This window comes from Musa acuminata, chromosome BXJ2-9 (assembly GCF_036884655.1).
Source record: "Musa acuminata AAA Group cultivar baxijiao chromosome BXJ2-9, Cavendish_Baxijiao_AAA, whole genome shotgun sequence".
Classification (NCBI taxonomy): Eukaryota; Viridiplantae; Streptophyta; class Magnoliopsida; order Zingiberales; family Musaceae; genus Musa; species Musa acuminata.
Window position 1 is genome coordinate 47,745,120 of NC_088346.1, and position 17,683 is coordinate 47,762,802.

Sequence of the window (17,683 nt, forward strand, 5' to 3'; positions counted from 1 at the left end):
AATATTTAGCTCTATTTATCCTGACGTCGCCGTTTGTTTTACTAACAAAAGATATAGCATATCGGTAAAAAAAATAATTTGAACATCTTAGTTATATTTTTGTTTCTTCTTGGTTGACTATTATGGTGGTGATGAATGGCTGCACCATTGGAGGCCATGAGTGGTTGTTGTGATTGTGAATATAATGGTTGATGAGAACGATGTGAGGATATCTTTAGAGATGGGTTATGTGAAGTCTTTGGAGGTAGAGTTGAGAGACTTTTGTAACTTCTTGTCAGAGGAGGAGGAAGAGGAGGAAAAGAAGGGAGAGCGATGATAAGAAATGAGACAAAGGAAGAAGAAGAAGGGGACAATGGCCATGTCGATGCAGATGCCGAGCAGCGTCGACACAGATGCAGAGCATCGGCATCTACTCTACATCGCCCTACATTTGCATCAAAGCCAATGCAGATACAGAGTGATGCCAATGCAAATGTAAAGTAACACCACTCTGCTATACATTTGTGGCTTCTATTTTGCTAAAGCACAAGCTATACATGTTGATACTCTACATTTGTATCGGCATCGCTTGGCATCTGCGTCGGTGCGAATGCAAATGTAAGGCAATGCAGAGCATAAGCCATAGATGCCAATACTTTGCATCTGCATCGATGTCGCTCTACATTTGCATCGACGCAGCCATCATCCTCTTCCTCCTCTCCCTTCACCATACCTCTCATCGTTGCTCTCCCTCCTCTTCCTCCTTAGGTGCCTCTATATCTACGCCAATATTGCATTGCTCTACCTTATTTCTACACATGTTGTCATTTCTTGTATCTTTCTTTAATAAAATGATGGTATTAAAGTAAATGAGGTTACATATTTGAGTATCATAACTATAGAGATTTTAATATAAATTTTATAAATATAAGTATCGAAATACTAAAGAGATCTAACCACAAAGATAATATATAATTATCGTGAGATGACTTTATCTCGAGATGATTTTGGTTGGATCGTTAGATCTACATCTTTGATTGTATCACTAAAATAATTAACATAAAGATAACCCAATAAATATAATTTTATAACTAATATTTAAAATAATTAACATAAAAGGGTAAATAAAAACTCAATAATCAAAAAATGATATTTTTATAAATATCTTAAGTAGTATTTAAATATTAGAATATTTATTAATTTCATACTCAAATACTTATTTTGATGTTGTTGCTATAATTGTAATAAATTAAGTAAAGATAGTGTAATTTATGTGAAAATACCTATTTTTAAGACTTAAATATTTACCTCTTTGTAAGTCATTTCTAATGTTCGCTGAAATTTAAATTTTTTTGTAAAAAAAGAACTAAGACGTGAGTTATACTCTTTTAAACAAAGTTACTACTTTTCTAAATAAGATTGGAAAAAATATATAATCACTTTGGAAAACATTATAACTCATATCTTCTTTTTCTTTTTAAAATAGAACCTGTTAAATATCTTAATAGCCCTGGGCAATAAGCTAGGGTGAATTAGTGTTATAGTAATTTTAAATATTTTAAAATCTAATAAAAAATATATTTTGAAAACTCGATTCATCAGAGTAAGAGTAAAAGTTATGGGTAAAAATAATAATACTAAGTTATAAGTAAAAGATGAGTAACGGTAAGCATATTAATTTTTATTTTGGTTAAATTTTTTTTACCTATATCTACTTTCTTTTCATCAAGGCTATCGACTTTAACCCATGATATTATTTTCAACAAGTGAAAATCAATCATCTTTTATAACCTTCTTATTTTTAAAACTTAGAAGAGAACTTTTAACACTAATTTTTTCTTCCAAAAGATCTCTCACCTTCGTAACAACTTAGTATTACAACTAAACTAAAGCAAAGAATACGTAAGGTATACTCAAAATGAGAGCATATAATACTTCTTAATCTCAAGGATATATGCTCCATCAGTCGAGCCTGGGTACTATTATCGATACTGAGTGGTATTACCTAACTTTTGACTCTAGTAGTACTACCATTGATATATTAGAGTCCAAGTGATACTATCGCCAACATAGGCAATATGACCACCTACATTGATTGTACTATTGTCAGCAAGGTTGTTAATATCTTTTTTATCGTTGGTTGACTCATATGGTATCGTTGCTTAAGTTTGATGGTATGACGCTTAATTTCAACCTAAACTTAAGCCTGAAGGGTGTTGCAGGTTTGAGCTCTAATTCAACTAGAAAATTACTCAAATTAACGATAGAATATTTTGATGTTGGGTCAACAACTTTGTCTAACAAAATATTGAAACTTTTGACATGTCCCGATGTACGGTTTTTCATTTGAACCTTTGATATATTATCTTATTCTTGACATATCGCTTACTCCTCCGACATATTGTCTTTATCACGATGTCTAATCTTCTAATGTAATATTTGATCAATTCGATATTATGTCGAAACTTTTAGCATGAACTTCATTCTTTGGCACATCAACCAATCATTCAACTTGATATTTGTCTCGGTCAGAGTGTATGATTGAAGTATTTCTTACGCCACTTATCTCAAAAGTATATTAGCTCAATAATTTATCATCGAAATATGATATTTAACATAATCTTCTTTGATAATATTCATACAAATTCAATACATTAATTGAATCTTTTTTGAACAAAAATAAAAAATCCATACAAATTCAATCTTTTTTTAATCAAAAATCAATTATATATAGTTCATTTCAAACTTTGTAAGACATTTTTATTTTCTAAAATTTTATTTTTTTGAAAAATAAAAGTTACATTGTATCTTATATTATTTTTTAATATAATCCTAAAAATAGTGCAACTCAATTCTTAATTTTTTTTCTTTACTCACATATTTTTTTAACCCAAACCGATAATAAATTAATCTTAAATTTAATAAAATTAAAAAAATGATACAAATTTAATTTTTTTAATGAATGGAATTAGTAAAAAACCTATCTTAAAGACTTAGTAAGCCATTCCTTCAAATTTTCTTGAAAATCTAGAATTTTTGAAACATTGGAAGGTGAGTTCCAATATTTTTAAATAAGACCTCCAACTTAGGTTTCCAAAATATTTTTTTTAAAGCTTCATAAAACCTTATATGCTAATGTTCAAGCGGTTTTTCTTCATTTCATGATTAAATTTATATAAACAATATCATTATATTATCTTGTATTTTATATTTGATATTTTCCATAACAATATGTTTTTACTAACAATATTTTGTTTATATTCATAAAATCAGTTTTATATGATATACTTTTATCAATATAAATAAATAAATAAATATAATAGTATTATTTGATTACTTGTGCTGATTCATTTAAGTGAGTCTAAAAAGGAAGGGAAAGAAACATATTATTCTTATAGAAATTAACGATAATAACAGATGGATACAGTCAACCCAATGGATTAGAATGGTATCATTTACAAGTGACATTGTTCTTATGCAAAGTATGCTCATAAAGGTTTCATAGGCGACATCTTTAGATCGCCGTCCATTTTCTCACAAGCGATCGATATCGAGCATCAGCAGTCCTTAAGAGAAACGTGGACGGCCGATTCAGTGTACGCATATCAATATAGTGCGGAACATAAGATAAGATAGCAGAGGATGAGCACATAGTTAACTTGGATCTTCCCAGCCTCGATCGCACCGTTCCGAGGAGGAGCTCTCTGGTTGCTAGGGTTAGGGTTAGGTTTTTAACACGCTGGCTGTCGTTCCTTTTTTGTGGTGATCGATCGCCGAGGCTGGTTGATTTGAATTTTTTGCTCTGCTCTCTGTTCCCGTTTTTTCAATCGCCAGGCTCGTCCAAGCTTATTATTACTGACCGAGAGGGAAAACAGTCGCCTTTGAGAGCAGATTCGAGCAGGTGAGTTGCATTCTTTTGTTGTTGGGGGCATAAAAGTGCTCATCGTTGGGTTGAAATCATCCGGCTTTCTTTTAGTTTCTATCTTTTTGCCTTTTCTTTTATGCGTATTCTTGATTACTGTACCCAAATTGAATTCTGTATGTTGTCGCTGTACGTCTTTCCTGATGTAAAATTTGTTGTTTTGGAATAAACTAGACTTCTTTAGGGATTTATGGGATAAAGGCTTTAATTTTTTTGATCGTGATCAGGAATCTTCTTCTTGGTATTTAAATTGTTAGACGAAATGGGGTTACTGATACTTGGATTTTTTGAACTTATCTGAATGATCTATCTTAGGGTTTCGGTTTAGACTAATTAGGCATATAATTGATGGTCATCGTGGTATAGCAAACTTGAAGATGGATCACGATGAGACTGGATGCCAAGCTCCTGAGGGCCCGATCCTGTGCATCAACAACTGTGGATTCTTCGGAAGTGCGGCGACCATGAATATGTGCTCCAAGTGCCACAGGGAAATGATTCTAAAGCAGGAGCAGGCCAAGCTTGCAGCATCCTCCATTGACAATCTTGTGAATGGCAGTGGTGGTGACATTTGCAGCAGCAATAGCAAGGAGCCTGTAATCTCTTCTGTAACAGATGTGAGAATTGTCTCTGGGGAGCTAAAGGCCATTCCTTCACAATCACCAGAAGTTCTAAGCTCGAGTGGTTCTGGGGAAGCAAAGGCAAAAAATGGTCCAAATAGGTGCAGCACATGCAAGAAACGGGTCGGTCTAACAGGGTTTCAATGTCGATGTGGGGATCTTTTCTGCATTACGCATCGTTATTCGGACAAGCATGGCTGCCCTTTCGACTACCAGAGAGCTGCCAGGGATGCCATTGCCAAAGCGAACCCTGTGGTTAAGGCTGAGAAGCTTGACAAGATCTAAAGCAATGGGTGAGGCCATTGAGCTCTGGTTCAGTGTTCTTGTTATCCAAGCTTTCCCTTTGGTTGGCTGCTTTGTGATGTCCTTGTTGCTAAAATGAGTGGAGTGATACCTAGGGCATCAATACGTAATTGTGTGAGCTGTTATTTGTGCTTGATTGGTGGATTACATATGTTGGTTTATGATCTGATGCTTTTTACGTACCATCATGGATGTTATGCTATATTTATTTAGTGATAGTAATTATTGCCAATGTGTTGAGTTCAGTTCTATGTTTTTGGGAAGTTTTTAGCTTACGCTGCATCAGTTTTATAATTTGCTTTATTGATTGTATGGTATGGAGAAACATTTTGGATCGATGATCTGAATTGTGGTTATTGAGGAATGTCATTGGGAAGGTTGGGGTTCATGTTTTGCCCTTAATTCCCGTATTTGTTTTCTTTTTGTTCTTGTGCTCTACAGTGTTCTATGTAAGTGTTTTGCAATATGTCCATTTCTCCAAAGTGAAACAGATTTGAGGTAATTGGAACGTGGAGCTGTTCTTTTTCTGTTGTTACATCAAGGGTTTTTAGGTTTGTAAATCTATGATTTCGTCTGACCCCTGCTTCGAAGTCCTATGGTCTTGTATTGCTGGTTTTTAATAGGCCACAATATCTATATTATCAAGAAAAGATTATGACTCATGAGCATGCTATCAACTGAGAGACTTAGTTTTAGCAGCATATGATCTACTGGACTAGGTTTTGGTAGATCAAAAGTGGTCAAGTCATTAAGGCTTGTTACTGTTGTTGTCGTGTTTGGTTTTGTAAACAATGAATTCTTGTGCATTTTTATGATACATGGGTGGTGTTATATTCAAGTATCAGTAGAGAGGTGCAGAAGATTTAGGTTGGTTGTGGTGCTTTAAGAATGGTTCCTTGAATCTAAGATTTAGGACTCACTGCGAACTCATGTCAGACAGCAACGATGATATATTCTGTTGCTCTGTTCTATAGATGTAATCTCGGCACCACAAATATGACAGATGGATGCTGTTCTATTATCTTTCAGTCAAATGAGTTTATAGATTACGACACAAACATATTTACATCTGGCTGCCGTCGAGAATTGGCTGCAACCCATCAACGTAACGCACATCACGATGTGTCATATTCGACGGGCGTGAAGGTGGCTCTGGCAAAGTTGTCGATCGCTGGATTGCCTTGTTGGTGGATGTCGAAGTAGACAGTGTATGTCTCATCTCTCAAGCTCAGCAAAGGCTCCAGCAGAAAATTCCGGCTGACTCCCTTAGCCACGAAGCTAATAGGATGGTACTGCCTCAACCCTCCGGCAACAGGAGTGAAGCTCACAGTCTGCCGGAAAGACATCATGTCGAGCTCCGAGTCCGATGGGCAGATCAGTTGAACCGTCTTGTTCCCGGCAGCAGAGAGATACGATCCACCGATGCCACACACGAAACATCCTCGTTGGGTGCTCGACTCCAACGACACCGTCCCATGTTCGCCATCCAACCCCTGTACTATGTTGAACATGGCATCAGCACCAGGAGCAATCGACGATGATGACACTGCGAGCCCATTGTTCGGGCCTCGATGCACCACCGTCGTGCCAGGAAGATCAAATGGCTCCAGCATAACGTAGCTCTGGACAGCAGCCGGCTTCTCGGGGAACACAAATCTGAATGTTCCGTGGATAGCCGCATTAGTCCCCTCAATGGGCAGTTCCTCCATTGTCAGTGAGCCGTTGGAATTGGAGAAGACGAGCGCCTTGCCGTTGGCCTCCTGCGTGAGGCTTATCAGCTGACCACTATATGAAGCTGGAACTGCCGTGATCCAGTCGGAGATAGAGCTGGAATTCCCAGTATTAATGTCCCAGTCGCCATTGGTCAGACCTGCAAGAAGATAAGGTCCAAAAAGAATTGCCTGGAGAGATCCATATTCAAGCCGATCATCTGCCAGAAATCATGGATCAAATTCAAGTGTCAGATCGGTTGAATCTACTCCCAATATATATATTACTGTCAGCAAAACAAATTGATTGTGCTTTCCTCTAAAAGGTTCTCAATTAGAAGCCAAAGAAGAAAACAAAAAAGTGAAATAATTCTGTGAACTAACCCTGTATGCGCTCCATCCTTAATCTGAGAGGCAATGTAACAGTCACGATGTCATTTGACATCCAATTTCTGGTCACAGAAATGAAATTTCCTGCCAAAACACATTGCTGTTAGAAAATTTGCAGAACAAAGGCAACCAAGTATCAAAACAAGCTACAGTTTGCAGCCTTAGATGCAAACACAAAATTGGATTTTGAACCAAGGACAAGATTGTTGACATATGCTTATGCCCCAAACAAGGAGCTTAACCAAGTCTGAACTCTTCAAACTTTTTTTCTCTCTATAAGAACGGTTTATTGTTCTGGCTAACATTGTGTTTAAATTCCAAGAAAAACATATTTTAGCCAACTTCATGATCATGGTATATAATTTCGAATGGTACCACCCGATATGGATGGTACGTACCGGTCCGATGGCATACCGACGCAGACCGCTTGCTACCGGACGGAACGTGCTATAGTGCTACAGTAAGAGGAAGAAATATTTAAAACTGCTCGGTACGCCCTAGTTTACCGCTCGGTACCATACCGAGCCAATTTCGAAACACCGGTACGGTACGGTATTGCATACCTTGTTCATAATAACCAAGAAACAAAGCTAAGCAACCAACAAGATCCAGCATTCCGAGCTCAAGGTAAACTTCATGAAGTAGAATGAGACTGGAATCTACAAGTGAACATAGCACACAGATTCCAAAAAGCCTGAGGGAGAGAAGACGGAGAACTGACAGCATGGAAATTGTCAATTCAGTGCTTGGGAAAACAGGAACAGGAATTGTAAAAATGAAGGCAGGGGAAGGGAAAGATGCACTATTGCTGCTGATGGTGAACCTACAACCGCTTCAACGTCAAACAGGGAAAAGAAAGATCAAAGATATCAGTCATGGAGAACAAAAACAAAGACTTATTATTGAGTTGTCCAAAATACATATCCCATTCCTTTCCAGTAGTGGATGTTGATCAATGGGGGTTCAGAAATCATATAAAGTAGTAAAGTCGGACTTATTTGACCATTTATTTACTAAATTTCCATACATGAAGAAAAAGAAACTCATTTCAATAACTAGCATCTCATACAAGTCTTTGTACTTCAATATTGATCAGATTTAAAGAAATTGAAGACTTGTTTCCTGATAACTACTTCTGTACTGCTACTGGAACTGATGATACATATTGGCATTATGCTCTAAGGCTCATATAAGTTTACGTGGACAGCAATAGGCATGAAGGAAAGATATAACTGAAACCTATAAAAGCCATGAGATCTATCTCAAAGAAAAGATGGAACAAAATCATACCAGGAGATGGTAGCTGCAGATTGTTATCATTTAGAGTTGCTTTTGCACCATCTAAAGATGTCCAAGATGGTATCCTCAGGTTCAAAGTTGAAATTTGACTACTTGACTACACGTGGACACGATATAAAATAAATTAGATCTTTATAAGTCTTTCAATGGAACTAGTTCTTATGACATTAATAAAAGCCCTTGATTGATTTTTTTTTTCTGATAGGAATGAATCCATCAAAAGAGCATTGATGTTGTGACAAAGCTAATCTGAATACTTCTATGTATGAAGAGTATTATTATCAGTATCAAAGTTTATTGTGTAAATGATGCATAATCCATATAGAGCAAGATTGATATTTACAGGTAATCTCTGTGGATTATTCAAGTCTTGATCTTATTTATACCCAACAGTAATTAAATTGCTTCATGGTACCTTATTAGTTGAAATCGTTATGGATACTTGGAGATAAGGATCAAAGGAATTAACAGGTTTTGTCTTCTGCTTGAGTTCAATCCCTGCAGATCTCCAAATAAAAGAACTTGATACATACTGTAGGACATAAAGGCTTGGTGTTGTTCTCTTCTCCTCAAAATAAATAGAATCTCCTAGCTTTGAAAATGATTCTATTCCTGCAAAAACAAAGAGAGAAAGAATGAATACCCATCGTATGATCTTCAAAAATATTACATCAAAAAGGATCAGTTAAAATGTAGACAAGTTCCAAGTCATCAGAGGCTATCAACTGGGAATTTCCATGAATTTATGGTCATGCAGTCACTGCATAATAGATAATTATTAAGTTTACAGAAGTGGAAAGAAAAAGATACAGCTTTTGATAGCTAAAAAACCAGAGAGGCTCAGGAAGAACATCACACTACCTGTTCCATAACAACACCAAAATGAATCAAACTTTGTTCCCCACCCATGGTAGCTCCTTGCCTTGGAGTGTCCACGCCCCAGTGGAAGCATGTAAATCATCACTCCAGGCTCCTTCCCTCTTTGAATGCTTAGCACGCCATTCAATATTGCTCTCTCATAATAATCAGCATATGCCATTTCCTTTGTCCAACGAAATAAGTTGCGAGATACCTGCAGACAGGCATACATTTAAAAAAAAGAAAATGATATACCCTGAGAAATGACACTCTATGTGAGATAAACATCTTCAAGTTTTGACACCTTGGTAACCTTTTTCCTGGTCTCGATTGGAGTGAGAACCTTAGATGTTAATTAATAATTGTATATTCTGAAGAAGAGGTAGGTAATACTAGCAAAAGCAAGGTTGCTGCACCTTAAGCATGTTGTAAGTTGTGCAAGATTCTTCATTTTCTGTACCTAGTGTATCTGCTAAACGTTTTGGATCAGACCTACACATCAAAGTTAACAGACAGACTGTAACAGAAGAAAAGAACATCTTAAATTATACCATTTCTAGAATACAGAAACCGTAAAATATTTTTCAGAAACTAAAGGTCACATATTGGCATGATATTTCAAGATTCATCATCGTATGAACAATTCGACAAATTACCTATCAGTCAAAGTAGTAAATGGAAACAAAAGCTACCGATAATCATGTTACCAGAATTCGCCAACTGAGGTTCCTCCTGTAGCATAGCTGTGGGAAGAATTCACAACATCCATAAAAAACGCACCAATATCCTGAAAGATGAATTGAGTGTCTAGCCAGATCATTCTACATTTTGAGACAAGTTCTAAAATATACTGTTCTAAAAAATGGAAGGACAGATTACACATGAGCACTTAGCAATTGTTGACTGGCTTTGACTTCTAAATGGTCTGGTGTACTGGCTACACAACAATGACAAATGGCACCCCAAACAAACATAAAAGTTGCCATGTAACATCATAGAAGAAAGCAATTAAAGAAATGCTAAGAAGTAAAAGACACAACAACTGCAAGAGATCCAGCCTGACCAGCTGGTTTGTGCCCCTTGAAAGAACATAGTTAACACAAGGCCTCAGTCTGCAAACGATACATACCAAGTTCAAAGAGAAAGAAGATGGCATCTACTACTATTTTGATCATCTTTCAGATGTCACTATTGATGTAATCAGTAGAGTGTAGCTTCAGATATTAAAAAAATAATTCTTGTTAAAGACACAATTACCTTGTATAGTGGATCACCTGTGATCTCATATCTCATTTGTGCTCCTACAACAACTGGGATATGTGTATTTGAATGAAAACCAGAAAGGCTGTCAGCCTGCCATTAGAAATATGAAACTATTAGCTTGTTTTTCATGACAAGATTACAAAAATAATGACATTTTGTTGTTATTACAACATATTGTGCACTTTACAACAATATGTTCATCATCACATAACATTCACTTTAAGCTTCAGTCACTATGTATGTTCACCAGTTTGTTGGCATTGGTTGGTTTACGTTATGTAATTAAAGCAAGTGATATAGTAGCCTATGAGATACCTTGTCAAAAGAAATTGTCATAATATTTTGCCTGCATTGGGCATGATTGATGACACTTGAAAGGTAAGAGACAGAGGGAGGAGAGACCACAAAGGAGAACAATTTTGGATAAAATAAATAACTATACATCACAAGCATCTGGTTTATTTTTTTCTCAAATTTATGTGTGTCCTCTTCCCTTTTTTTTTTATTTTACTTGTTGCCTCCCAAAAGCTTTCTTTTCTATTCTTGAACTAATGTCCTTTCATCATGTTGGCTGCCATGTTTCTTATTTTGGACATAGTAGTTCATATATTACATCCCAAGTCAAAAGAATTGATAAAATGGAGCATATTATTCTCATGAAAGGCATACAATGTTTTTAAGTTGGGAAAAGAATGTTATGGGCTGGAGTAATTGAAGGAAAGCAGCAACAGAAGAAACCACGAATCTTCTGCAAAATAATATATATTGCTAAAAAAAATCAAATAATTGAACTCTATGACAATCATATTTTTTCCATCACTTCAACAATTCTGCATATAGTTTCTATTTTTTGTTGATTGTCCACCATGTGGGCAAATTTCTGGAGAGTTGTATCTATTGTCAAAAGGCCACAAGATGTGAAAGATCAAACCAGTAACTACCTTTTACTATTTGAAGTGATTGTAGTGTTGGCCAGCCAAAATGCAGATGCATAAAGTTATAAAAAACACAGGAAGGAACAACCAGTAACTACCTTTTACCATTTGAAGTGATTTTAGTGTTGGCCAGCCGAAATGCAGATGCATAAAGTTATAAAAAAAGGGGAGGGAACTATGATCTGGGACATGAATGATTACCTGAACTGCAAGCAAACCAAGAAAACATGGTTTGTCAAAAAGATGAGCCAATACCAGATGCTTTTGATCTTTCTGCATTAGTCAAACAAGAAACTCTGATTTAGCTTTTTGTTCCTACAATACTGACCAAAAAGTTGTCGACAACAAGAAATTAAATACAAGTCTTTTTTTCAAAAGATTCTTACTAACAAAGTATTCCAATAATGCTTGGACTGCAAGCTTCACTAGGATATCAGGTGCTCTTGAAGTAGACAATTTTTTAAACAACTTTAGATCATTGGAGAACTAGAGCAGTAAAAATATATATAATTTTATTCATATTACCATGCCACAATTGTCTATTACTTACATGTCTGCAGTAATTTTAACCACTAAAGATTCAAAACTATTTCATCTAGCTTAAGAGCCCAATTCTTTCAATATTGGATAACCCATGGTTTGCCTTACTAGTCCATACTAGTGTATCGATCAACCATCAATATACTACATACCGAACCGTACCAATGTATTGACACACGGTACGGTGAGGTGTACTGGCAAACTAGTACCTATACCGATCCCCTATCGAGCAGATACATGCCACCCATATCGAGCAATACGCTGTGGTACGATAAACCTTGGGATAACCTCAATATTGCTACCAAAGCAATGGTATTTAATTTCAAATTATCAGAACTTTAAGCAGTTATAACTTATAACAATGTCGCACACCATGAATAACTAGAAGAGCTTCTTTCAAGCTAAGTTTCATATAGTTTTATGCTGACTTTATATATGAAACAACATGAAAGCAAAAGCTTAGAAGATAATCAGAAAACAAATTCAAGGAAATTTTATTTAAGAAGTTGATCCATGTGGATCATGCATTAGGATAAGAATTGAAGTAAAATAATTGCACAGAAAGCAGTCTACATAACCAAATATCAAGCATACTATGAACTGCTACATATAGTAAATTAAGTAACCTGGATATGCTAAGACATCTGCACAGATACTATAATCATATAAACAGAACACTCTTATTGCTTTAACATAAGTATCGATTAGAAATTACTGTCAATTATATTGACCAGTAGCAAAAAAAATTTTGTACATAAAAAAACTGAAAAAAATATTAGTTTCCAATGGTTGGTAAAATAGCAAGTAACAGTGAAAAATGTAAATTCCTTTTTTTTCATTTTTCAATAAAAAAGGCTTCTTTATATTTTAAATTACAATAAAGACATGTGTACATGGCGAATGTACATAGGAAGATTATATTATCCTCTGTAGTAAAAAGATGAGATAGAATGAGTTAGACATTTACCTTCAACGGAAATGCTTTCAACAATTCAGGAGACTACTAATCCAACCAAGAAGATCCAGAACCATAGGTAATGACAAAATTATATATGGATTTTCTTATAACTTGAACCCATGAAAAGACCAATAATGAACTTATTTTCCTACTAGAAAGGCTTCATGAAGCAAGGTGCACAACATAAATCTTCATCCGATTTTACCTAACCAAATGATGCCATTTTTCTTAATTGATCTACTAAAATTTACTTAAAGACTGCATGATAGTCTGTGCAACAATTGCTTATCACCTCATGATCATCAGATATGCCCATCACTCTCATCTAGACAAGCACAGCAAGGGGTAAATCACCAACATAGAAGGCAGGATGGCGAAAAGATGGTTATTTTTTTAGTCAAATTTATGAAAAAAGGTGTTTTGTGTATCCCTTCAAGGGTTTTGTATAAAATTGCAGAATTCAAAACAGTGACCAAGTGGGCAATTGTGTAGCCATATTACTAGTATGTAATTGCAAATTGCAATACGAAGTTCACAAGGTAATTTACCGTCACACTGTAGAGCCTATAAAGAACATCATTCATCCCACCCGTTTCTTCATTGAGAGACGACCAATGTCTTTCTATGCTGTATTTTTGTATAACATTCTTGACACGGTTCCCAAAGTAATCTGCCATCCACACCACCATTTGCAATGCTTTGACACTACCAGCTAATATATGTTGATCGAGGAGGCCAGCCATGATCTGTCAGTAGATCAGCATTAGGTTAAATATAGAAGAATAACAAATGACAATGGCAGTTAAAGATGAAGATGTCAGCAATCAATGGCAATGCATTTTATTCAAGTTATCAAGTATCAGAATCTTGATAAATTACCTTGTGAATTGTGTAATATGGAGCCCAAACACTTTTTATAGCTTCAAAACGGTCAAAAAATTCAGGAGGGAAAGCAGACAGATATCCTGTGCCTGTCTTCTTCTGGCATTCATAAAGTGCATCAATCACTGACGACATCTTTTCATATAGCGTTCTGTTGTGTGTACTAGCCCACATTTGAGCAGAAGCACTCACATAGTGCCCTGCAAAATGCAGCAATCAAGATTATGACAGCATATCATCAACTCAAATTTTAGGAAGAATTCAAAGAAAAGATGGTTATATCCATAGAAATCTGGTATGCTGCACAGATATGTAATTATAACCATTGTTAAGATGAGTGAACAGTAGTGTATTAGATAGTCCAAGAGGATTGCGTCCTTTCTTACTTCCCCAGACCAGCTTTGATCAACTTTATAGGAAAAAATCAATAAACCAGAATTCATCTCAGCATTACACATGCACTACTACTACATTCTGCCTGAATCAATGAGAAATTAACTTGTCACTGATCTTCAATAAATAATTAGCATATTCTTATACAAGTGACCACATGAGAACATTAACTGTGAAAACTAACATGATTACAACAGAAACAATTATAAATATTTAGTTTAATGATCAACGAAAAAACAGCAAGAAGTTGGACAAACTTTAAAGTTTAAACAACTCATAAATTGTGGCCAAGACTTACACCAAGTAAGCCTTTATGGTAAGGCATCTAGTGGTCACTTCAATGCCAAATCAGTTCATAGGTAGACACAGTTAATTGGTCTAGGTTATCTGATTAGATATAAACCATTTAGTACAAGGCTCAGTTGTGATACATGATAAGCACTCGGATTTAAGACCAACATATTCAAGTTTCACATGTTCACACAACAAAGGAAAAGATACTTCAATTAGTCTGTTTCTCCTTGTTATAATACCAGAAGATTACAGGATAGCGTTGTGCTATACATTTAAAATGCAATATATGTTTCATAACCAACTTGACTGATTATAAAACAGGAGATTTAAGTGTTCTATTAGATTTTATTGTGGCGCTGGTGCCAATTTGTAGTCTCACTGTCTCATTCAACTCATTTTAGCTAAAGATCTCAATAATGTATCAGCAGTAGAAAGATTAATTAGTGTGCCATGACAACCCCAACAGAAAATCGAAGGGCAAAACACCACCATCCAAGTAGCTGAACGGTTGGCATCAGGCAGGTTTTCCCCATGAGCTAGGCACTCTATCTTCCAGTAAACTCTATCATGTGCATTATCATGCCTACGCACATCCTGTAATACATATATATAAGGAAGGAAAAACTATGAAGGGCAACAAATCAAGAGCTAATTGAAGGGGCAGTTGAAGTGCTGTAGCTAACATTTTCCTTTTCTTTAAACTTTAATGAGATTACAGAAGAAGACTGCTTCTTCTGATCGAGACAAAATTTCTAAGTAGATGTAGGAAAGTTACTGGCAAAATGCTTAGCTGATAGAGAAATTATCAAACATGGAAGCGGAGTTCATGAAATTTTGATGTCAAATGATGAATCCATATCCCAGGGAGACAATGGACAGAGCAAAGATATCTAAAAAAAATAATGAATGACAAAAACTTCTAGGTTTCTAGAGAAAATGAATTCGTTTACACCAGGAACAGCAAGAACATGCTAACGGTAGTTCAATTACCATCAGGAAGACAACCTCCGCTTGTAGGTATTTGGAGAAACACAAAAACAACATCAGTGTGACGATTCTCTTTCAAATTTATCTAAAACAACTATTGGATGTTAAGATTCTTTATTACAAATTACTACAATTATATTACTAATTAGAAAGCTAAGATCCTTTATTAAATGTTAAGCTCTCAATCCAAAAAGGAAAAAAAAAAAGACTATACTGATGCCAGCCAATCCAACAATAAAAGGCTTTTCCATTATGAACAAATTGGTGAGAAAACAAGCACAAAAAGATCAATCAGTATATGAAAGAAACACCACAAGCAATTTGCAAAAAGCATGAGCGGCCAGCAACTAGAGTTATAGTTCTCCTACAAACAACTTACCCACAAAATGTCCTCTAATCTCCACATCTGGTCTCTCCCATCCTCCATAAGGTTCACCCGGAGCTGATAAACCAGCCTGTTTCCTAAAGCTCCAAACTAGTCGATCGACATCAAGAAGTAACAAGTACTCCAAATTCGTCTGCTGTGCTCGTCCATACATGGAATCCGGATCAAGACGAACGTCGTGGAGCGACACCTCGCTAAGGAAATCTTCTCCTCGCTGCCTCGCGATCACCTCGACCCGGCCGAAACCCTTCATGCTCCGGTAGAGCATCAGCCAGTCAAATTCCTCGATACCAACCTCCTTATTCAGCGCTTCTCTCCGTCCCAACTCCATCCACGCGGACTCATCCGTGGGGTTTAAGTGGTAGTCAGAGAGCGCATGCGCCTTCCAAGATTGCTTCTCGGTGGACATAAGCTGAGCACGAACAGTGTGAGAAGATAGCTCATTAGGAGTGTTGGTGCATTCCTTTCCGGAAACATTGCCATAGAGCAAGAACACTAGAAAGCAACAGATCAACTGCAGCGCCATGGATCTCTCAATTCGATGCAAAGTGAGCGACAAGGAGAATCGATGAACGGAAAGCAAAATTAAGCCACGATTCTCTTTTTCCGAGACGATCTCAGACATGGATGAAGGCGATTGCAGAAGAGATGAGAAGACATCCGGTAACCAACAAAAGGGGGAGAGGAAGGAGAAAGAATCGGACGAAGGAAAGCGTAAAGATCAATGGAGGAGAGAGGGAGGGCATTAATTTCTTTTTCTTTTCTTATTTATGATTATTGTTATGGGTATTGGTGGGTGGTGGGGAAGGGGAGAGTAAAGAAAGAATCTAAATTTGAGGAAAAGGCATAACCGTTCGTCTCATTCTGCTTCCTATTTCAATCGTCCAGAGAACAAACGGTTATGAGGATCACGCGAATCACATTTATTTCAGATCATTCCGTGGAATAATATTATTCTTGTACATAAATAAAGAATAACATATGATTAATTTGATTATGCAAGCAATTAAGACGGAACGGTTTATAACCTTTTTATGGATAGTGTATCACGCAAATCCCATTTCTGTGCACAGTCCTCCGTCCGATCCGTCGCTGATATTTTTCTTATATCGATCACAACGATCTGCTTATTTAAATGAGAATATCCTATAATTAATTTGATCTGCAAACAGTTAATATGGAAGTTACGAATCAAATAAGATTGTTTTTACTACTTTTCTTTTATGGATTAAATTGTACAAATTCTTTCTTGTTGTGCAATTTTACGGTGTGACTGAGTTGTTAGCACGGTTCGATCCGATCCAAATGCAAGGTTATTAACGTGGATTTCCGATGGGAGAAGGACTACGTCAGGTCGAGACGTCGAGACGTTGCTTGTCGAGCCAATCCGAGATCAAGCTAGAAGTTACTTTTCCTCTCTTGCTAGGTTCTTATACATAAGTCAAAGTTGGGAGGGAGAATTCCAACTCGACCCCTTTGAAGCTTAAGTTAATAGAATAATATTGAAAGTGAGTTTTTGTGTGTTTGACTGCTCTAGGAATTGTTCCTGGGAGTCGACCTTTATACCTGTCATCTGGGGTTCATTAATGATTGTCGATCCCCCGAGCGATCGGCCCATATACTCTTGGCGACATAGACTAACTTGCATGGTTCCACGACGTGCGGTATCATCTCGTACTACCGCGGATGATTTTGTGTAGGACGGTGCCATCTCATATAATTTCCTCGTTGTTGTCATTTCTTTCACATCAAGATCTAATATACATATTTTTATTTTTTTATTAGTACAATAAATTATATACAAAATATTCGTATATCAAATCAAACATGAGCCTATCAATTGTGTAATAATGTACTAAACTAAAGAATATCTCACTAAAATTATAATAGCCACATATCTTTTCTAGACAGAAATTAAGTGAAATCATAATAATTTTCTTAACATTTATTGGTTATAAATGAGACT

General features: G+C 36.1%; 2 protein-coding genes across 2 annotated transcripts; one reads left to right on the forward strand and one right to left on the reverse strand.

Annotated features, from left to right (window-relative positions):
* Window positions 1-3,626: 3,626 nt before the first annotated feature.
* LOC135623730 (zinc finger A20 and AN1 domain-containing stress-associated protein 8-like) lies at window positions 3,627-5,069 on the forward strand. Its single transcript, XM_065126988.1, has 3 exons — window positions 3,627-3,701; window positions 3,814-3,880; window positions 4,268-5,069. The coding sequence occupies exon 3, from the start codon at window positions 4,279-4,281 to the stop codon at window positions 4,804-4,806; it is 528 nt and encodes a 175-aa protein (XP_064983060.1). The 5' UTR covers window positions 3,627-3,701; window positions 3,814-3,880; window positions 4,268-4,278; the 3' UTR covers window positions 4,807-5,069.
* Window positions 5,070-5,756: 687 nt separating this feature from the next.
* LOC103999206 (uncharacterized) lies at window positions 5,757-16,467 on the reverse strand. The gene is made up of 12 exons (XM_009420883.3): window positions 15,712-16,467; window positions 13,656-13,858; window positions 13,325-13,522; window positions 11,480-11,551; window positions 10,338-10,433; window positions 9,788-9,867; window positions 9,497-9,572; window positions 9,084-9,294; window positions 8,638-8,834; window positions 8,214-8,319; window positions 6,918-7,007; window positions 5,757-6,754 (listed from the first exon to the last, which is right to left on the reverse strand). Exons 1-12 carry the CDS (start codon window positions 16,340-16,342, stop codon window positions 5,940-5,942), a joined length of 2,775 nt encoding a protein of 924 aa, XP_009419158.2. The 5' UTR covers window positions 16,343-16,467; the 3' UTR covers window positions 5,757-5,939.
* Between the last annotated feature and the right edge of the window lie 1,216 nt (window positions 16,468-17,683).